General features: G+C 36.7%; 2 protein-coding genes across 3 annotated transcripts; one reads left to right on the top strand and one right to left on the bottom strand.

Annotated features, from left to right (window-relative positions):
- Positions 1-2,095: 2,095 nt before the first annotated feature.
- Positions 2,096-6,762, bottom strand: LOC148100193 (polymeric immunoglobulin receptor-like). The gene is made up of 5 exons (XM_087848822.1): positions 6,533-6,762; positions 6,159-6,502; positions 5,380-5,436; positions 4,325-4,403; positions 2,096-3,917 (listed from the first exon to the last, which is right to left on the bottom strand). The coding sequence occupies exons 1-5, from the start codon at positions 6,760-6,762 to the stop codon at positions 3,875-3,877; spliced, it is 753 nt and encodes a 250-aa protein (XP_087704948.1). The 3' UTR covers positions 2,096-3,874.
- Positions 6,763-11,931: 5,169 nt separating this feature from the next.
- ppp2r2aa (protein phosphatase 2, regulatory subunit B, alpha a) lies at positions 11,932-21,550 on the top strand. Of its 2 annotated transcripts, XM_006805902.3 has the most exons (10): positions 11,932-12,254; positions 12,636-12,713; positions 13,947-14,044; positions 14,241-14,406; positions 14,543-14,655; positions 15,376-15,553; positions 16,231-16,395; positions 17,185-17,354; positions 17,538-17,629; positions 17,959-21,550. In XM_006805902.3, exons 1-10 carry the CDS (start codon positions 12,248-12,250, stop codon positions 18,236-18,238), a joined length of 1,347 nt encoding a protein of 448 aa, XP_006805965.1. In that variant the 5' UTR covers positions 11,932-12,247; the 3' UTR covers positions 18,239-21,550. The 2 variants fall into 2 exon arrangements, with proteins under 2 accessions (XP_006805965.1, XP_006805964.1); XM_006805901.2 differs by lacking the exon at positions 11,932-12,254 and having other exon boundaries at positions 12,623-12,713.
- The last annotated feature ends 1,323 nt before the right edge of the window (positions 21,551-22,873 follow it).

Genomic DNA, 22,873 nt, shown 5'->3' with positions numbered 1-22,873 from the left:
TTTCTTATGTGATTCACATAGTGGAGCTTGTGGCTTCTTGACACGACATTTCTCAGTGAACAAAACAAAGTGTTTAGAGAAATCTGTCGGTGAAACTTATTTTAACGCCGTTGGAATCCAGTGTGTTTGTTTTTAAATGTATATTAATAATGTACGTGTTACAAATGAGCACAGAGAAGCTATAAAACATGTTTGTATGGTGGTGTAGTATACACTGAACTATTTTATGTATTGTAAAAATGTTTATGTAAATACTACTTATCATCGGTATTGATAATGTTCATGTGTATTGATTTTTGTGTTCCAGTGCTAATATCTACTGAGTGAAGGGAAGCAAAGCTTTCCCCTCTGATGGGTTTTCATATCTCTAAGAAAGCTGAACCAGTAGGCAGACATAGCAAGTAACTGCTCCGAAAGGGATTAAAGCCTCAAGGTTTATATGACAATAAATTTGTGGTAATTTGATGAAGACCAAATTTGGTTGGCAAGACTGTATTCACCACCAAAACACAATATAATCAGAAATGGTTTAAGTCTCAGAGACAGACAGGTAAGGACAGAGCAGTAGCCCTGCTGGTGTTTTTCCAGTATTAAAGCTGTTGTAGATGATTTGTTGGCCAATAATCTGTCAAAAAGTATCTCAAATATATCTCTATGAGTGATACAGAGTCATTCTGAAGCAGAAAGAATATTCCTGTCACAATATAGAAGCTGTGGTCAGTTTTTGGCAAAAGGGACTTTTACATATTATTTATTTACAGCAGGTGAGAAGTCTCACTGATATTAAAAAAAGAGAAAAGATCTGGCTAATAGGGAAGTAAAACTTGCAATAAATATAACATCACAGTTCCATAAAGATACTTGAAGAAGCCAGAAAGGACTGGATTAGTTATAATGTAGAACACAGAGCAGAAACAATAAGCCAGAGTGATAAACTTGCAAAACACATCATTTCCCCTTCATCAATTCTGTTGACTACAGCCCATTTATATTATAACCAAAAATATTAGGGTACATATAAAAACACACATAGAAAAATAACTATTTGGCACAACATCGGAAGCAGAGCCACAGCAGAGCGAACGTTTTATAGTTATTTAAAACTATAATCTCACATTTTCAATTTTACAAATAACCGTGAGAGTCGTTTTAAATGTCCCAGAAAGACATGGAAGTGTGACAGTGGTGCCAACAGAGGTGAAGTCAGCGATTACGTAATAGTCTGCAGTGACGTAAAACTGTTAGCAACAAAAAGCTGCTGTCACGTTTTAGCCAAGAGGCGCATTATGAGTTTTGTGACTGAAAGTTGCAAGCCAACATTAACAAAAGTAAACAGTGTGAATGCAGTTTTCACAGGTGTTTCCCTTTGAAAACAGTGTGGCATTCAAAATAAGCAAGACGGGGTTAAAGAAGAATCAGTATGGTTTTCTATAAAGGTGAACTCGTCTGCTTGAAGGTCCTGAGGACTGAGACTCAGGTGGTGTGAAGGTTTGATCCAGAGGAGAGCCACATTTTTACAAACTATTCCACCATATGAACCTGAAATCTGTGTGTAACATCTGACCTGAAGAATGTGCAGAAGAACACCAAACATTATTTATCATGGTGCAAACCTTTCATTATATGTATGTTTGACAGCATTTTCTATCTCTTCACTATGTGCACATTGCAAAAGGCTTTGCTGACTGGGAATTGATGTTTGAAGTTAACGGCTTCAGTTGACTGTAATCGCAGAGGTAACTGCTTGTCCATTTACAATAGAAATTGGTAATTCTATTAAACATTTAATTTTCTTTAAAAAAAAATGCTGCTTAGCATTCATATTTGAACAGAGCATGGTTTCCACCGGTGTATTGCAACTCTGATAGCCCATTGGGCCTAAGATGACCCTCAGTTGGGCCTCAACATCAAGAAGTGTTTTTAATGTTTCTTTTCTTAGACGCTGTTAGACATCTTACTGGATTTACGTTAGCTAATGTGTGCTTTTAGCTATTTTTACACGCATATAAACTGCTTATAAGATTTTGCAAAGCTATAAAGAAGCTAAAAAATAACCCCAAGAATATTATGACCTTATATTGTTTTACCTGTTTAGCTGAGTTTTAATAATTTAGAATATGCAAAATCTTGCGTTGGTGTGAGAATAGGCTTTCTTTCTCATATCAAACCAGCAGCAGTGTGTCTGTAGAAGGCACCACAATCACAACCCCTCTGTATGGTTTATGTCATGCAGTATGTTTATTTTTTATTCATCAAGCTAAAAGCTCAGGGAGATTGAAAATCGCTTTCAAGAGTTATGGTACCAAAATGGTAGCAGAGATTGTAAAAATGTAAAAAATAAGCCAGCGCACAAGCACAAATCTCAAACAGTTGCAGTACAATTATGAGTTAACGCAGGTTCAAATCATACAAAAATAACAACACAACAAAACAATGAAGTTTCAGATGAATTTCAAACCAATTTCAAGAGCGATCTCAATGACCAGCTATTTGATCCTCTAAATGGACTTCAACTCCCCCATATTAACCAGTTCTGATCCTTTCAGGTCTCGGTCTGTTTTTCATTCTGGAAACAAATAGTTTGTCTGATAACCGATGGATAGCACTAATTTTGACTAAGTGCAAATTGAAACTTCTTTTTTGTTATTTGCAAACACATGTTGGCATCAACAATAAAATTAATGATCAGAGAGGCACAATACTCCAATCGATCATCCGGAGCAGATACATACGTTGAAGGCACACTAACATACAACTGTGTTAAACATTCTTAAACACTGTAGGAGAATATATTTATTGAAGCAGCTCTAATACAGTAAAGCTAGTTAACCTTTAAGGAGAGTCTTTAACAACAGTTACTCTTCCAACCTTTTGATATATTATTATACAATCTAGGTCCTTGCTGATTTTATACTCATTGTAACTCAAGTAGATTTGAGCCAGAGGTGGATGCTGTATACTATAATGACATGCTACACTAAGCTTGTTTACTGATTAGAGATATCTTGCTGATTTGCTCCATTTCTGAAATCCTCCTGCAAACGTAAGACTGCAGAATAAGATCATTGTTGAAGTCTTTGTGACTCATAAAGCTATTTGTGTGTGGACAGGTTATTCAAAAGCAACAACAAGCACTGCGAGAGCGGAAACCTCTGCCAAGACAGCTCACTATCCAGGCAGGATTTAAGGGAATTGTATTTTATTTGGGATGCAAACTATAATGTGATATTTAGAATCCCCATATACATATCATGTAGTGTTGCCAATACAAACAAAGCAAGTAGAATTTCGAGTATAGTTTTAAAGATAAAAGGCATTTTATGAAAGTTTGACCTTATTTGACCTTAAAGAAGAGGTTAGTGGTCCAAAGTAATGAAATATTTTGAATCCCCATATATCATTCCCTATGTGCCTATAATACAAACAAAAGCAGTAGGAAACATAGTTTTAAATAGCTCTTTACAGCATTACTATCACTTTAAAACTTATATTAATCTTTTGACCTTGAAGAGAGGTCAGTGGTCAAATATGACAGGATATTTTAAATCTTCATATGCTACTTTCTACTTGTTGACAAATACACATGGCATTTTTAATCCAAACGAGCCATCAAGAACTACCAAAAACATAACCACACATTTTGTAAATTTGAGCTGATCTTTTCTTCTATTTGAATTTTTTCTGTTGTTTGAGGAACACTGAGTTGAGATGCTTCTCTGTCGGTCTGGGTGGCTGAATGACGGACCCGGTGGTTGGATATCTGCCAAACTTCACAGTAGCATATTCACAGGCGGTGGTGCTGGGTTGAACTGTGTCAAAGCAGCCTTGAAAGTTAAGAGTAGCGTTCTTCTAGGTTTTCTAGATTGTTTTGAGTCTATCTTCCGGAGCTCCTCTCGTATCCTTTCATAGGTACAGTCCTTCAACAATAGAATGAAAAATACCGTCTAAATGCTTCATATTCATCACCCTCTCCCAGTATGTGGAGAGGACATCCTTCAGTGCATTTGCTTTCTTTTTGCCATAATGTGAATAATATTTGTTGCTTTGTAAAACCTAAGCACTATTGTATTATCATCTGTCCATTTACGGTAAGTAAAGTTTAGTTAAGTATTTTGCCATCATACCACAACCAGGGGAGATAACGTTAATTTTCCAACCATGTTTGCTGACTAAGTATCCGTACACCACGATATAGTTATACGTAAAACCATTTCCGTCATCTGTCCAAGATAGGGAAGTTCACGGATGTGGATTTGTGGGTAAAAAAAAAAGCACACATTTAAGTATTTCTCTTGATGTACAAAAGATTAATGACGGTCCTTACGTTTGTAGATAAGGATTAAAAATAACAGCACAGACAGACAGACAGACCAAAGTCAAAGTAATAGGTTCCACCAAGAGGCCTGCAAAATAAACCAAACAACAACAAAAAACATGATCCACTATTTGAAACTGTAAACACTCAAAACAATATAACTTTCTAGAACTGAAACTTAAAAAGATATTTACAAAAATGTCAAGTTAAATATTATTTTATATGTGAACATCTTCAAACACAGTAAATTTCCCAGTGTTAAATCAGCAGGGTTAAAGTGTATTTACTATAATAGAGTCATTATAACAACAGCTGGAGCAAAACGCCCCCCAGTGTTGGTGATAATTCGCAGATGGAAACCCTGTGTTTTGATGACCATTAAAATGTAAAAAAGTGTTTTATACACTACATGAGATGTTTTTATATTTTGAGCCTGACATAAAAATAAAGCTGTTAAATGTATTATCTAGTTGTGGTTTTTGCTCACTTGTTTTATATGTAAAAGCATTATTAAAAAATATGTTTTCATGCTGCAAAACAGTAAATTGAGTGTAAAGGGAACACTACAGGAAGAGTTTTAGTAACACTACTTGGTGTAAAATTTATTTAAAATTTTACTCTATGAGAGCTAATTTTTCACTAGAGATTAGTGTACGAATAACACGGTATGGAGTAACATCAACTCCCATCAGAGTTGTTTGAACCCCCAGTGTTAATTTCAAATAACTCAATTCAGTGTTAAAAATCAGTGGGATTTTACTCAAATAGAGTTAATTTATCACTATGATAGAGTAAATAATATGACACTACTAGTAGTGCTAAGTTGACTTAACACTATGCGGTGTTACTCAGTGTTAAATTTTTACTCTATTTAGAGTTAATTTTACTCTAAAAGTTTAACACTATAGAAAGAGTTGATTTAACACCAATTCCGAATGGGACCAAATAGACTCGGGACCAGTGTTAAATTTAACTCTTTAAGTGTTGTTTTAACACTGCATATTTTACTGTGAACGTATATCTCTTCTGCTGCAGAAGTCTTAAGATACCACATGTACTCTCACCAGAAACTGGTGAAACAGTAGTAGAAGAATCAGTAGTTGGAGATGATGTTGCTGATACTGAAAGGAAAAAGTTGGCAAGTTAGAAGTCAGGTTTATTCTTCTCTATTATAAAGGGTTATTTATGAAATCAAACCATACAAATTGAAACTCCTGTATGTGAGCTGATAATGTTTTTCTTTTTGTTCATTTTTTAATTTTCAGAACGTTCCACTGAAAAACGAAACAAAAAACAAAACAAAAATCCTTGTTTTTTCAGAGATTTCAGACTTTCAGTCTGATTCTTTCATACAGAGGCAAAAACCTAAAGAACCTAACTTTTGTCAAACTAGCTTAGAAGCAGATGGATGGATAGACAGAATTTCCTGCTGTCACATCACTTTTTCAGTTTAATAATGACAGATTTGAGATTTGAGTTGAGATTTAAAAGTCAGGTGTTTTCTAAAAGTGACTGTTTGCACTTGGTACTAAATGGTGGATGCTGCAAATCTGTATTGAGGACACAATGAATCAAGGGCAGTTGTGGGTTTTTGAGTAAAACTTCAGGTTTAGAGCTATTTGAATATCAAACCACTTCCTCTTATTAAGCGCTTCCCGTGGTTCCAGACGACACAGACGTGTTCTTCTTCACTTACAATTTTAAGGTGGTTATTGTTCTGGCTAATAGTTTTTATTAGGCTTTTAAGTCAGCGTGGGGGGGGGGGATAATACCTATGCATGATTATCCAATGTATTCTGAACCAGGTCACCTACACACAAAATTAAAATAAATGATGACTCACCGACAGTCAGGAATAATCTGCTGACGAACATGTCACTGTGTTGTTTGTCTGGGCTGTCTGCTCCACACCAGTATGTCCCGCTGTCATTTGTAGTTACTTCTCTCACTGTTATGATGATGTTTTTCTGCGTTTTGTTGTCATTCATGGAAAACCTCTCGTTCTTCCTTGTGTTGTTGGTATTAGCAAGAGTTTGACATGCAGATGGGTCGCCCCCCTTACAGATAAACTTTGTAAGTGACTGCTCCCTCTGGGTGTAGTTACACAAGAACGGGAAGTTTTGTCCAACAGTTTCTAATGTTGTAAAGCCACTAAAACCTATAGAAAACAATAGAAAACAAAGATTTGCCCAGATGTTTCAATGTAGAACTTGAAACTCAGAAATTGAAGTTGTGGAATACTCACTTTTAACTTCCAATCTTATTTTTTGTAGTGCATATCCATTAGATAATTTTACTCCGCACCAGTAGACACCCTCATCCTGTAAGGACGCATTACTGATGGACATGTTAAAGCCCTGGCTGTTGTTTGTGAATGTCCATTTTTGATGAAATTGTGGTGGTAAAATAGCCTCACAGATGGAATTATTATCTTTGCAGAAAAACATCTCCAAGTACTTGTATTCTTCTCTTGGATAATCACATCTGATGGTGACTTTAGCAGTAATGTACCCAGTTTGATTAAATGGTTTTATGCAGTCTGATTTCACTGCGAATAAATATACAGATGAAACAAAATCAAATGAATATTTTTACAGTAGAGTGTGTATGTGTATCATTACTCCATAACTTTTTTCTTTTAAAATTGCATCTTAAATTTAAAAAAAAAAAAAACATTTGTAATTAGTAAAAGTAGTAACATTTTGTGATTATTAAAGGTCTTAAAAGGGAAAACTGCTTAATTTGGATGTTTATTTTTCAGATTAGAGTAAATAACGTGCAAAATTGGAACCAAACTTTATGACTCTACTGACTGATCATAAACAATATTTACCAAGTCATCTATCCATTTTCTGGACAGCTTAGCTAATTCAAGGTCATGGGTGGGCTGGAGCCCATCCCAGCTGTCAGAGGTGTGGTACACCGTGAACAAGCTGTCAGGCCGTCACACTGATAACACAGAGAGGCAGACAACCATTCACAAATTGGCAGTTAACCTAACACGCATGTCTTTGGGACAAGTGGGAGGAAGCTGGATTATTTGGTGAGAATCTAAGCCCCCAGCTGCTGATTTAAACCCAAGACCCCTTTGCGTTGAGGTAACAGTGCTAACCACAGCACCACCATACTGCATAGAAAATACTGAATATAACTTTTTTTTTTTTTTTACCGTGATTGAAGCCACGAAAAGTCAAAACAAAAACTAACAAAAAGAAACCAAAATGAATTCAGTAATTATAAACCAAACAAAAAACATGTCTTACCAAGTTTCAGTTCATCACAATGGTTTTCCGTTATGTTTTTGTTCTCTTTCATAGGTTTTCCTGGTGATCACTGTGAGAATGTAGTTTGTATGATTTCCATAAGTCATTTGACAGTTTCCCTTTGTTTCAGTGTTGTTGAAGGGGATGTCAACCCAACCTCCTGTGCAGTTCTTTCCATCTGACATCATCTCACAACCTGAAGACAAAAATTCAAATTATGTAGGTCATTTAACAAAACAAATAAGCAAATTAATCGATCAATTGGGAGCACAGTTCTTCATGCAACAGCCTTCAGATACTTTATTAGCAGAGCATGCTGTAAACATTGCTGTTTTTATTTTTACTATATAGGTTTGATGCTGTGACCACTTAGTATTTTTGTTATGATTTAAAGTGTCACTACTGCAAAAGCAAACTTCTGCTTCAATACATAATGTTACAATTAATTAATGTACCATTAATAAATGTTTTCTATTATCATTATTATTATTATTATTATTATTGTTGTTGTTATTATTATTATTATTATTATTATTATTATTATTATTATTATTATTATTATTATTATTATTATTATTATTATAGCTGTTTTTCACAGTTTCTAACAAAATATGCAGTACATGTGAAAAAGCATTTGCATGCTTCCAGATTTCTAAGGTTTTGTTTTGTTTGTTTGTTTTTGCATGGATTGGTTTAGTCATGTTTTCATTTCTCCTTCCTCTTGTCTTATCAAGTCCACAGTTCATGGACTTAAACTACAGTGCTTGAAAAGCTTTATTAGACCACCACCCAATGTAAATTTTATAACACAGATACCCTAAACTTACAGCACTGGTAATTACCAAAGTAATGTTTTATGCTTAATCTGTGAGCTCTGTAATCAAAACCATATTTTAATGCTAAAATATAATTATTCTTGTTATACATGAGTTTATAAATGTTGTGTTTTACTATAAAGCAACAACAAAAAAGTAAATCACATCCAAAATTAGTTATTTGCCTGCATTCCTGCCAATAAAAAACAATTTCAGTCGTAAATGTCACGCTTGTGCCAGCTCAAATTTCAGTATAAAAACTTGAATTCAATTTGTTAGCTAATAAATAACAGTATTTAACAAGTTTTGAACAGATTTCTAAAATGTTTGTGTTTTCTTGTTTTTAGTGGCAGGTGCCCTGCATACGGGCAGAAGGAAGTCCCACTGTTGTAGTTGTGTAAAATCAAGCACGTAGGCATGCAGATTACAAAGGTTTGTAAAAGAATGTGTCACTGAATTCAAATGAGGCAGTGTAATAGGATGCTACTGTAAGTTTATGAAATTTCATAGTTAATGAAACCTTTTCCTTCTTAGATATTCACAACAACTGTAAATGGTATGATTGCTCATAAGGTTTTGAAGCAGAGTCACTTTTTTCTGAGCCGCTATGCCAATGAAATTTCCAACACTGTACTAACTCAATATGTGAAGACTTACAGACGTCTTCTGGCATTAACATCTGCACAAAAACTGTGCACTGGGAGCTTCGTGGCATGGGTTTCCATAGCCGAGCAGCTCCTGTGTGTAATGTGAGGGTGGCTTTTTTTTTTTTATCCATATAGCTTAGGTCTTATACGCTGTCAGTCCTTATCTCTTCTAAATGGCATTATTAATCCCTGTGTCACTTTTTAGACCCGTTTCATGGTCACTGATGTCATGGTGGAAAATATGACATGGCATTTGATTTAATTCTACCATAAACACATTAGTGAAACTTTAAAGTAATGTGAATAATCATAATCATCTGTCATAATGTAATGTTCTTAAAAAAGAAAGAAAAGTCATGGGTAACATTGTAGTAACATTCAACAGAAGAGTAAAAATGGCTCTTGGCTTTTAAAATCTGGGAGAATTCAGTAACAGCAAAGATGTGGCAGAGGTACAATTTTAAGAAGAAAAAAGACTTTCATTGTTATACTGTGTCGTAAAAACCTAAACAGCAACAAGGTGTGCAAATTAGCTGTGGCCAGAAGTCCTATATGATTGCATCTGTTGCATTTAGTTTAAATGTGACAATGTTAATACATACAGTCCCTGTTGTGTAAATATATGATGTACAAAATACATAGTGTAATACCTATTTTAATCATATTCAACATTAATTACAGTATAATGATTAGTGAATAATATCAATTAGGAGTTGTTCATAGTCTTTTTACCTGTCATCATTGAGAAGATGAGTAGTAGCAGTGATGTCATCATGTTGGTTTTAGTCGCTTCTTTAAGATCTTCAAGTCTAAATTATTAACCTGCAGTTAGTTTGCTTTTGTTAGCCTGTCTTGCCTATCTGTGGGGCTCTGGTGATTCTTGATTTTTTTTTTTTCCATCCCATCTTATGTTACTAAAAAATGTACTTGCCCCGCCTTTCTGACCACAAATTCCCCCTCCCCATTTCTTTAAGGTTATTTTCTTTATCATACTTACATCATCTTATTTGCAGTAGAGAGGAAGCAAGTGGGTTGTGTGAGTGTGAGAATGACAATAACACTGAATAGGAAGTCAGAGTCTAACAGATATATTTATTTGATAATATAATAGAAAAATACTTATAAAGAGAAGAGTCTCTTTAATCTGCACAGTTCCTAAACTGCAAATTGAAACTGGACAGCTCAGCGCAAATGTTGAAATCCAAGAAAATGATCTGAATTCTTTTATGCTTGTTTTGTACATTTGATGCATTTTGGATAGAGATGGTAAAAAGTTTGCTTTGGCCCACTGACTGTTGAGTGAAGATTCTTCTCTGTTTGTCCGGGTGGTTGATTGACAGTTGGTTTGGTTGGACATTCATCTGAACGCTTTTTAACTGAGGAAATAAGTCCCTAACATGGTTGCTGGGGAAGTATAAATCAGTATGCCTTTTTATGCTATACAGTGTATACATAAAAATTTCCACACTGGCTTCTTTGATGTGCTTTGCTGCAGTGTCAGCTCCTGTGTTGTTTGAACATGAAAATTCTGGCAAAAGAGAGAGAGCTAACAAGCATATTAGCATTCAGTAGCATTTGTGTGATTGGTAGTTTGGTTTTATTTGATTTCATTTAATAGACATTTACCAGATATGACACAGATTTAACAAATGTGACCAGAAAATCTGAAAAACATTTATATTCATATGCATCATGCACTATATCTGTGACACTTTAGATATCAGTAAGACTGAAGAATGATACTTTGGTACAACAGTATCAGACAATATTTGGCACTGAGTGGGCATGTATTCTTACTGCATTTATTCCTTTTGGATTACTCAAATGTACTAAGGTGTCACTGTGGCTTAAGGTTCGTGATTTCGACCATAAGCTATGACCTTAATCTTTGCCTTAGATCTATATACATTCAAAAGAGTGTTAAGAGAATATCATACAAGTTGCAGCAGGCCTCTTTTTAGGAAGTATTCTTCGATATGTCATACACGCACACAAAAAAGAGCACAGGTGTAACTGGTAATTTAGATGGCTGCCTTCCATCTGGGTGAACTGGTTTGAATAAAAGTCTTTGCAGTAAACACGCTGAATCACCTTCATTGCATAGCCAGTTGATAGAGCTGAGTCATTGTTAATGAAAATCTTTTTTAACTTTGTTTTTCTGGCTATGACAAGTCACTTTTTTCTGGTATAAACACTCTCAACTGTTCATGTGCCTAAAAGTACCAGGAAATGAAGGGAGGCATTGATAACACCATACACCTGAGCTTTTCCTTTGACAATAATTGTAAAACTAACTTTCTCACAGGGCCCTAGTAGATGAGATTAATTTTACTTGGAAGAAACGTTTTTTCCAGTTACGCTTACATTGACGAATAAGGTTCTGAGGCTGAACTCTCAGAGACATCCTGCTGAACAAATGTCTGTCAGATGTATCTGCAATTATTACTCCGTTTATTTCCCATTCAGTTGTAGTTTAACTCAGTGGAATCAGTGGGTCATCATGCAATGACTACATTTAATAGGCAGTAAACAAGATAGTAACTCATAAAACGCACCCAATGTGGAATAACTTTTGTAGACGTTAAAACAAATAAAAAAAAACCTCTAAAATTTATCAAGAAATCTGAATTTCTGTTTTAAACTTGGAGCTTTCAGACTCCACTTTCTAAATTCGGCATGCGTCCGGGGTTAGTTCGATTTTTCTCACTGAAACAATGCACATGGGCGGGGTCTAATAGTTATACTTGGTTTTATTTTAAAAACCTGGTTATTACCTTTTTTACGAATTTAAAGCGCAGTAAATCAAGTGACCTCGCGGTCTCCGCAGGCAGGAAGATGACCAACGTCGCTGAGGGGTAGGTTTAAAATTTCGCGGCGCACCCTCTCGCCGCTCTCTGGTGACTGCTGAACGCCGCCCGCGTTTCGCCATTTTGAAAGTGCTGTAAGGAGGCAGAGGCGAGGGAACTCTCAAAGTAGAGTGCAAAGTCTACAAGCCAATAGTGGGCATTATTAATTACTTTGCGGAAAACAGTTCCGTGCTGTATAGCAGGGCCGAAGACTTTTGCTTACGTTCTTCAGAGTACCAAGCAGCACTCCCGGCTTCATTCCTGCACTGCTCCTCGCTAGAACCTCCCAGCCGACCCGGGTCAGCACTGTTCCAGTCCAGGGCCCGAGCCCGCTTAGATACCCCTCTCCGAGTCGCTCACCATGGCAGGTAAAACCACAGGGGAAAAGACTACCACAGTGCCTGGGGTTATTAATTAACAGGTGCTGACCTGTTTGACAACGATGATGGGTTTCTCCGTAATGTCATGTTTAACCAGCGCAAGCTAGCTAGCGAGCTAGGATAATTCAAAGATGCCAGTGTAAGTCAGTGTTAGTGTTAAAGTGAGCGATATTCTCCACAAACACACGTAAAGTAATTATCTGTGCCTATGAGCTTATAGCAGCAGTTGCAACGCACAGTTACTGTGAATTTACTTAAGGCCTCGTTGTCATATTGATGTTTTTAGCTAAGTTAGCTGCAGGCTAACGCGTGTAAAGTTGTCTCTCTTTAATGGTGGTGTGTCCAATCTTGGGATCATGTTGTGTGCAGGGCCCGGTGGTGGGAGCAATGATGTGCAGTGGTGCTTCTCCCAAGTCAAAGGAGCAATAGATGACGACGTCGCTGAAGGTAAGTCCATGTGATAGTCACTGAACACTTGCTAGCCTGAGCTGCCAGGATCACCATCCTGTGCACGCTTGTTTTAGGCTTTGCTTCAAAGCGCTGCTGCCACACTTTATATTTGTGGTATTTCTAAATATGCAATGAAAAGTAATGCCTTCTTTTTTACAGTAATAATGGGTATAAGGGATCAGTGGTGTGGTATTGTAGTCCATTTGGTTTTGTCACAGACTGACAACAATCTTCTATTTCTGGCATAATTGCTGCAAAATGTCAGCATTCACTATTTTCTCCGTTCACCCTGGGTATTAGTGGGGTATTACACAATGTTTACATGATTGGGAGAGAACTGCATGTTAGAATTGAAAAAGATTTTACCTCTGCCAGAGAAGAATCTTTAATAGGTGTTTCATATTTGTTAAAGATGTTTGACTAATTACAGAGCTGTTTGAGTGACCAAGTTAAAAGAAAACCTTTACCAGCTAATTATTTCCGAACTAAAGGGAAACTCAAAGCACCAAAAGTGTGTTTACAGTACATCATGGCCATATTTATGCATTAAGGGCTACACATTTGTTTACAGTAAGCTTTGTCTGGGAACATCTCTCCTTGTGTCAATACATAGGAGTACATGGGCTCAAACACAACACTCCAGTAACGTTTTTATTAGTTTCCTGTAAAAAAGGATTCGCCTTCAGTCTGTCTGCTATTGTTTTATGGGGTTGCATGGAGTCGGGTCGTATCAGGCGCACACTGTCGATGTTAACGACTGCACTAACTCAGAATAGTACCAGTGTGTAAGCGGGGATTGATTGTTGTATTGTAGGACTTTGCGAGAATGGTTGTCTTTGAAAAGTGCTAAATAGCTGAAGATGGAAACTTTTTTCTGTTCTTTTTTCCTTTGTGTCCTAAGATTGTTGAGTGTACGTTTAGTTTCAACAGATTACAGCTCTGTTGAGTGTGTGTGTGTATAAATATGAGTGCGTCATTGCTGTGTTGTGTTTTCACCATGGTTGACATGATTTTCACCCCTAACAGGTGGGCTGCTGAGGCATTTTGTAAATCACTTCCCATTGAAAGGCAATGAATCGTTTAGACAGCAAAAGCCTTGTAAAACACTCAGCGTTATTGCAGTAAACATGTCTCAGATTGACAATAGCCTTCATCAGAAACTCTGGCAAAAAATGTGTGGTTATTTATATTTGACGCTAGTCTCATTTTTGCAATTTTTATTATTGACAGCCGATATCATATCCACTGTTGAATTTAACCAATCTGGAGAACTACTTGCAACTGGGGACAAGGGGGGTCGTGTTGTCATCTTTCAGCAGGAGCAAGAGGTATGTTTTAGTGACACATAGGAACAGTAATTATTTTTAACATTTGATTCATAATACTCCAAAGCAGGTAGGTCATCAAACACAGTTTATATAACACAAAGGCGTACAGGTACAATGTTTCTAGTGATCTTGACCCGAGACATTGAATCTTGGTTTCATAACGCTTGAACTTTTGTTTGATCTGTTTTGTATTTAGAGTAAGAATAAGCTTCAGTGCCGAGGAGAGTACAATGTTTACAGCACCTTCCAGAGCCACGAGCCTGAGTTTGACTACCTGAAAAGTCTTGAGATTGAGGAGAAGATCAACAAGATTCGATGGTTGCCTCAGAAGAATGCAGCACATTTTCTTTTGTCAACAAATGGTTTGTAAAGTACTTTCTTTTTGAGTAAATTCTTTTGCTGTAGTAAATGTGAACTTTTGTTACGCCATCTACTGCCTTATATGGGAGTAAATATAACTCAATGACTCTCATGATCTTTGCTCTTTCTCATTGTTAGACAAAACCATAAAGCTGTGGAAAATTAGTGAGCGTGACAAAAGACCAGAGGGCTACAATTTGAAGGAAGAAGATGGGCAATACAGAGATCCCAACACTGTCACTACACTACGGGTGTGTATAACTGGCTTTATTACAGCCCAGATATTTTCTTTTTGTTACATTGCTAGCCAAAACTGAGATCCTTTGCTTACTTTTCATTCATTTATAATAAGTAGATCAAGAAAATTAACAGCAAATTAAATATGTTGAGTCTGGTTAGTAATTTACATCTGAATTAGTTGGAATAAATGTTAATCATTTCTTTTCCATGTTTCCTTCCACTCATTACAAAACTGTCCGTTCTATTTTTGATTGAGACGACTTATCTTATGAGCAAGTAAACAGATGGAACTAATAGAATTACCAATCTGTTCCTGCAATTACTGCAGTGCAGCAGTTGATGTAATGTCTGCTTTATTCACCTTTAATTTTCACAGACAACCCCCCCCCCCCCCCTTTTTTTTTCTCCTTGTTGTTACTGAACGGTTTCCAAATATAGACTCAGTTCAACAGGTTTGCCTTTATACTGAGGCAAGGCCTTTATTTATTTGTTTAAAGAGCAGGTAACTGTCCCCATCTTAAAAATGGGGAAATCTACATACATTTTGACCCACATCTTTGTGCCTCTTTACCAGGGTAAGAAAAATAATTTGGACACTTTTTAATGTTTGTTTTTTTTTCTTTTTCTAGTGTGAAATTTGTTTTTAACATGCCTGTGTGCATATATTAGAGGTAAAATAGAGGTCATAAAATCTACTGCATCTCCCATTAAAGAACCACATTTGTTTTCAGGTACCAGTATTCAGGCCCATGGACTTGATGGTGGAAGCCAGTCCTAGACGAGTGTTCGCCAATGCGCACACATACCACATCAACTCCATCTCGGTCAACAGCGATTGTGAGACCTACTTGTCTGCTGATGACCTGCGCGTTAACCTCTGGCATCTGGAGATCACTGATCGCAGCTTTAGTATCCTTTTATTCCACCAAAGTGGAATGATGTTTTTCTTGAATTGAGATTAGTTGCTCGTTCGGGCCGCTCATATCTTCTCTTCATGCTGGAAGATTGATGCAGTGCAACCCCTGCCTTTTATTAAGGATTGCGTCAACTGATGTAAAACACTTGAACCGGAGAAAGAATTAATGCAAACTAAATTATGTTAAATGGTTTTATCACTGTAGGCTCATGAGGTCATCTGTGAGATTAGTGTAGCTGTTAAAAGTTGAAAACACATGAGCATGAAATGGAAAGTATTCATAAGTGAATAACATCTACATGATTTGGGGCACTTTTGTCCTAGTCGGCAGATATCGGTGGCAAAACCTTTTCCATGTGCCAGTCAGTGTTTAAAAAAAAAAAAAAAAAAAATGCAGATAATTTAAAAAAAGATAAATCATAGTGAATTTGATGGTCTGTGATTTCAGCGTCTCATAGTGGCAATAACAGTTTTTATTTTCCTTTGCGCACAGACTGTTTACCTGCAAGCAATAAAGCCTGCTTAGATGGTTTCTTCAAACTGAGAACATGACTCTGTGAATAATAATAATACTACCAATTCATTTTATTTCTGAAAGATTTTTAAGTTGCTGAAATGTCTGTTCAGGTTTTTTTGTTTGTTTGTTTTTACCTTAACCTCACCTCTTCAGATATTGTTGACATTAAGCCGGCCAATATGGAGGATTTAACAGAGGTGATCACAGCGGCCGAGTTCCACCCCAACCAATGCAACACTTTTGTCTACAGCAGCAGCAAGGGCACGATCCGCCTGTGTGACATGAGGGCAGCAGCGCTATGCGACAGCCACGCGAAACGTAAGTTTGTGTTGCTGTAGCTGTTTGACTGTGTGTCTCCTCAAAGATCGATGGGGGGCTCTCATTGAGCCTATCAGTGTAACACTCGATTAATCAGCTGCAGTTATAAAGTTACTCTTGCCATGGACGGTGGCTGACTGGACTAGTGCAGTGTGCTTGAACAAAGCTGACGGTTTGTTGAGAAGAAGACTTGACAAGTGAAAAGTTGCACTGTCATGAGTGCTTTCTTAACGTGAAACAAAGCTGGCGTCTTACATGTGGTTTTCTGAAAATATTTTCTTCAATTTTATAACAAAAAAAGAAATTGAACAACAAATTGCTTCCATACAATTCACACGGTAACACCAAATTCACCTAAGAAATAGAAGATCCTTAGAAGATCCTACCTAGTTTCCCATCTACCACCTTATGAAGTATCCAGGCCATGTGGGCCTTAGTGCATGAGGCTATAAAAGAAGATTTACACACTCTGCTTCCTGCTCACAGCATAGAAAACATAGTGCACGTACGTATAGATTGGTACCTGCTAAGCCAAATTGTTCAGAACAGTCAGAATGGTGACCCTTATTCATAGCACATATCAAAAGATAAGCGGAAAGGCTTTGTTACTTTTATGCTTTATTTCTGTGTTTATATAACCAGATTTGAAATTCAGTATCTTTTACAAAGCTGTTGTCATGTAAAGAAAGTTTCGGGGCTTACTTTAAAACAACTCGACCACTGTAAAAATTATTGTTGTTCTTCCAGTCATTGATGCCGAAATGCATGTGTTTGTTCTTATTTTTTAAGTGTTTGAAGAGCCTGAAGATCCAAACAATCGTTCCTTCTTTTCTGAAATCATCTCATCCATCTCTGATGTAAAGTTCAGCCATAGTGGACGCTACATGATGACCCGGGACTACCTGTCTGTCAAAATTTGGGATCTCAATATGGAGTCGCGACCAGTAGAGACATATCAGGTCTGTAAATTATGCCAACACAAAAATACTGTTCCACTTTCTGTATTACTTTTCTTCCTGTAAGGCTAGATTGATTCTAGCAGGTTCCGTCCATCCACGTGATTAAAGTGTAAATGTTGTTTTTGCTTTTGCACAGTTGTTGATGGAAACTCTGTATATTTCCTCATTGCTTTCTTTAAATAGGTGCATGAATATCTCAGGAGCAAGTTGTGTTCACTCTATGAGAATGATTGCATCTTCGATAAGTTTGAATGCTGTTGGAATGGGAACGACAGGTAAGCACTCATTCTGTGGCTTCCTTTTTTTTTTTTTTTTTCTGTGGCTGTCCTGGACAAACAAAATACATGCATGCATAATGCACGCAGAGCGTTAGGGAATACTCCTTTTCTGACATCACTGAACCCAGAAGCACAGGCCTTATCACTTACTGCAGTTATCTGCTTGGTGCAGACCATAATGTGCCTCATAATTTGGTTTGGGTGGGTGGTGAAGTTGTATAATTTGCTCATGACAGACGACAGGATTTAATGTCCATACTTGAAAAGGATTGTGTTTGCCAGTAATGTTAAGGCTACTCGCTGACTCACACCTTGTTTACCTACAGTGTTGTGATGACGGGTTCCTACAACAACTTCTTCAGGATGTTTGATCGAGGATACCAGCAGGACATGACCCTAGAGGCGTCGCGGGAAAACAGCAAGCCGCGATCGGTCTTGAAACCTCGCAAAGTAAGCACAGGTGGGAAGCGCAAAAAGGATGAGATCAGTGTAGACAGTCTGGACTTTAACAAGAAGATCCTCCACACTGCCTGGCATCCTCTGGACAACATCATTGCTGTGGCCACAACCAATAATCTGTACATATTCCAGGACAAGCTGATCTAGCATTTGTTGAAGCACTGAGGTCCCAGTTTGTGCTTGAGCCCCGCTGCTCTGATATACAAATATGAACAATAGCTGTCTGTTTTTGGCTAAATCCCTCTTGATGAGCTGCCCTTGGCATATGCCAAGAACTGCTATGTCAACAGTGGCATGAACACAGTACACCCAAGTAGGCCATCACAAGCCCATTTTCTATTTGTATTGCAAATATGAACATGTAGGGGTTTTTTTTGTTTGTTTGTTTGTTTTTTAAGATCTGAGTCATACAGTGGGATTTAGTGTCATGGGTTTTCTCTGGTTGGAGCACTCCAGTCATCAAGCTACAATTTGCAACTCCACTACATCCCAAACCAAAGGGAAATCTGTTCATACACATGTTTGGTTAGTTTGTTTGATTCTTCTTTTGTGCCATGGTTCATCTGTGTCTCATAGCCACTAGTTATTAGATTATTGTAGCTATTATGTCTCATTAGTTTTCTGTTGCTCTCATGTCATTCAGTCACCACTGGCCTGAAACACTGGTAATGCAAACTGTCGACACTCCATATTTTCACAGTATTTGTCCATTTGCCAAGTTCACTCACCACTTTCTTGCCAATATACAGTATGATTATGCAGTTAAAGGACTTGTTTAGTGTTTTAACTTTTTTATGGTTCTATGATTATAGCATACAGCCTGCATTACTGCAAACATCTGTCCACAGTGTGCAAGATTTAATATTGGATCAGATTTTGACATTTTAAGACAGCCACTAGTTTACAGTCATTAATATTAACAAAGTCTGCTTCATTTATTCCTTTATAGTGAACTTGTTGCTGTTGATTAAATCAAGTTACATTACAGGAAAACTGTTTTCATACTGTAACATTTACCATTTAACAATGGAGACTAAATTCTGTCTCTTTTTTTTCCAAGTACAAGAAATAACAAAGAACCTGGTTTTTCAAGCTGCACTGAAACCTGAATATATATCCTGTTCCAATCTTGAGCCACTCTCTAAACAACAAGCTGACTTTCATGTTGTATTGATGTGGACAATGGTTTATAGTAATAAAAAATATAATTCCAGTTAATAGCCCATGGCTTTAGAAATGCTGGCGCAGTCGTGCAAAATGCACACACACATTTTTCAGGTATTGTGGTTTTATTATGGCTAATTATGCCAAAGTAAGTCCTATACTCACTCTGAAGCTACACTCAATTGAAGCCGTTTTGCAGAGAGTAAGCCCCCTTGTCTGACCTCGTCACCCTTGCAAACAATAGCTCAGGTCAAAAGGACATATATAACTATAACTAACACACACACACACACACACACACACACACACACACACACACAGACTAGGAAGGGTGTGTGTGTGTAATGGCATTATGTGGCCTGTGGCAACAAAACTAAGTTCTGCTGCCAGCTCTCCCGCTATTTTGTTTGCAGGTTGGCCCATGGCTTTACCCTCTGTATCTACTTTCTGTTTGTACACTTTTTTTTTTAATATAATGACATTTTGTACTGTACCTGTTTAAAAATAGATTAATCACTATAGTTGATTTATTTTTGTATAAATTAAGGCAATAGGATTACAGTCTGATCACTGTAGTTTCTTTAGCTGTCTGTCTCAGACTGATTGTAGATGGAAGGTTCCTTGACAGTTGGGTAACTGTTTTTTTGGGGGGGTTTTGTTTGGTTTTTTTGACATACGACTTGGGGACATTTTTTCTCATCCTGGAAGTTTGAAAACTTAAAGAAGCTTTTTCAGGTCTCAGTATCTTTTGAAGTTGTAAGCATTATAATTCTAACTTTTTTGGGGGGGCACACTGTGCATGTAGAGCTTATTTGGATGCCTCAGAGTTGGTTTCTAAAATAATTTCGACCTTAATATTCCACTTATGTGCCATAGTTTTTGATTAATTTTATTTTATTTGGCTGTGAAAGAATAGGCCCTTCTGGGACTCTATTTGAAAGGCATTTTAATCAATGTTTATTGCTTAAAACTGTTTAGTCAACTTCTCTAAAGTTACTGATTTAGATTTATGAAAATGTCTCCTCTCTCCTGTGAAGCATGTGTCGCTTTGCTATACAGGCTTGTTTATTTATCAAGGAGAAATTGTGAAGCACTCAGTTTGCCGATGATTGTTATATGGCAGGGTAGTTAATGAGACATCAGGTGTAAGTGTTGTTAATATTAGCTGCACTGGGAAACCTAATGAAAGCTGAGCTGTCACTAAGTTGTTTGTCCTGTTGTTTTTCTTCTATTGAAAGTCAAATGTCATATCAGGAAGAAGGTTTAATCTGTTGATGTGCAAACAACTTGATTATAGCACAATTTGTCCGCTTCATGATTTAAGCCATTAAATCAGGGAATGAAGCTTCTTGGTCCACTGGATGGTATTTGTTTCAGTTCGTGTGTTACTTTTATTTTAGAGAACGGATATCCAATCGCTAGAATGACAACAAAATAACCACCCATGTCCATACGGTGGTGTTAAACTACTGTTTTGTGTGTGCGTGTGCACGTGTGTGTGTGTGTGTGTGTGTGTGTGTCACTCAGGGCTCTGGGTAATGTCTACTAGTGCTGAGGTATTTCACTAATCTTTCTTTTTCCCCTCACACTGTGTGAGGGTCGTTTGTGTCATACAGCTCCAGTCACTTGAATAAACCTTCATAATGTGCCCATTCCAAAGTCAAGGATCCCATAAATTAACACATAATTACAGTAGCTATTTTTCATAACTGTGGTTTAAATCATGATGATATTCAAAGGAACCCTATTGCCTTTCTTAGAGCATTAAGAATAAATGAGATAATCAAGTCATGTTTCTTGAAATTTATGATGTGCCAGACAGGTGACTGCTCAGGGGAATTTACCGCTGCTCTTGATCAAAACGTACCTTCAAGAAAGCAGCTTTTCAGGACTCAAGACAAAAACTGCCTTATTTAAAGGTAGCTCATAACTTTTTCTTTTTCTTTTTTTTAAAATAAAATCAAACATATGTAATGGCTTTTGAACAACACCCTGGGAAACCAAACCTTCCCTACTTGTTGTCTGGAGTTGTAAGGTTTTCTCATTTGCAGCAGTGTAATATACATGTCTGATATATTACAGGAGTTAAAACAAATTGCACTTTTATTTTTGTGAATTTCATTAATTTGTATGTTCTGTTTCTTTAAAATGGCCTCTTGAATAAAGATTGTAAGAGTTTGGTGATCTATGGGGTGTGGGTGGGGGGCTACAAAGGGTTCAGTGTACAGCTATGTCCTCGTCACATGGAATAAAGTACAATTTAGATGAAAAGTAATAAAGAATTTTCAACCTGAATTCTGAATGTAATGACTGTTCTTTTTTGTTGTTGTTTTTTTATTTTGGATTAGACACTGAGGGCATTTCAGGATTCTGTAAGGCTTTTAAATGCTAAACTAAGCTTTGCATGTTGTCTTAAAAAAGACTACACCTTTCCTCTTATTTTAAATAAATTATCTTTTTAATAATATTTTTTTTAAAAAGCTTTTAAGAACAAAGCTGTTACTTCAAAAAACATTTTTCAACTGGAAAGATGTGAGATGAGATGTCTGCATACCTGATCTAAGGATTACACACCTCTGATGAGCTGCTATCGTATTATATATTATTTTCTCTATTGGTGTGAAGTTTAATAAAAACAGCATGAAACTGCTTTCTCTACCTCAGCGATGTCAAACTCCTTTTACATCATGGGCAACGTATACTCCACTTTACACTGACACAAAGGGAAGTTTCAAAGAACTCTAGCTACACATTTAATCCCCGAATATCTTAATATAAGAAAAAGGCAGGTAATTTCAGCAAATCCCACTTTTTCTGCAAGGTAGTATATAATAGAATTACTGTCCTGTAATTATAAACCAAAGAAAAAGGACTGAAAATGCATCTTTTTAAAAAAAACAAACCCAAACATCTATATTAGTAATTACCTTTGTGTGTTATGAATGGCCATGGGAGAGGTCTTTACCAATAGAAACAGCTGTAAAACTTAATGTAAATACAGTTAATATTTGCTCTCCTTGTTCCAAGGCTGCCCAGCGGGCGAATTAGTCTTTACCAGGCTTTATGTTTGAAAAGTATATAAAAACACGCCAATCCCAATCCTCAATGTGTCCTATAGATTCATCCCTTTCTAATTAATACCAGACCTGTTTATAAGCCTATTTTCTGCCCACGTTAATATTCCAGACATGTAACCCAGCAGTTATTTGAAGGTTTACCAGTGGTCAGGGGCAGATCTACTGTGGTGGCATGTGCCACCCTAAAATAAACTCTTGCCACCCCTACTACCACCCTAATTTTGCATATGGCAGTGATGTTTATTAAAATAAGCTAGCATTAAGACTTTAAGCCTAGCTGCATTTAACCTTGAATATAAACTCGAAACCTAAATATACTGCATAATATTACATCAAAACATGTAATAGCATCAATAGCTTTGTTTCTTGTTTTCAGTAGGAACAGACAGTGCAGATTTCTGACATTTTGTGTAAATTTAATCATGTAAAATGTTATTATTTCTAATGAAATGAGTGAATCTTAAGTTAGACTTGTATTTCAAATTCATGTTGTGTAGCTTTCTGGATTTTATATTTATTGGGCTACATGCTTATTTGTCAT

The sequence above is a fragment of the Neolamprologus brichardi genome, chromosome 12, assembly GCF_056152115.1.
Source record: "Neolamprologus brichardi isolate AB-2024 chromosome 12, ASM5615211v1, whole genome shotgun sequence".
In the NCBI taxonomy this organism is placed as follows: domain Eukaryota; kingdom Metazoa; phylum Chordata; class Actinopteri; order Cichliformes; family Cichlidae; genus Neolamprologus; species Neolamprologus brichardi.
Note: the sequence above shows the minus strand (reverse complement) of the source record. Positions and strands in the feature narration are given on the sequence as shown.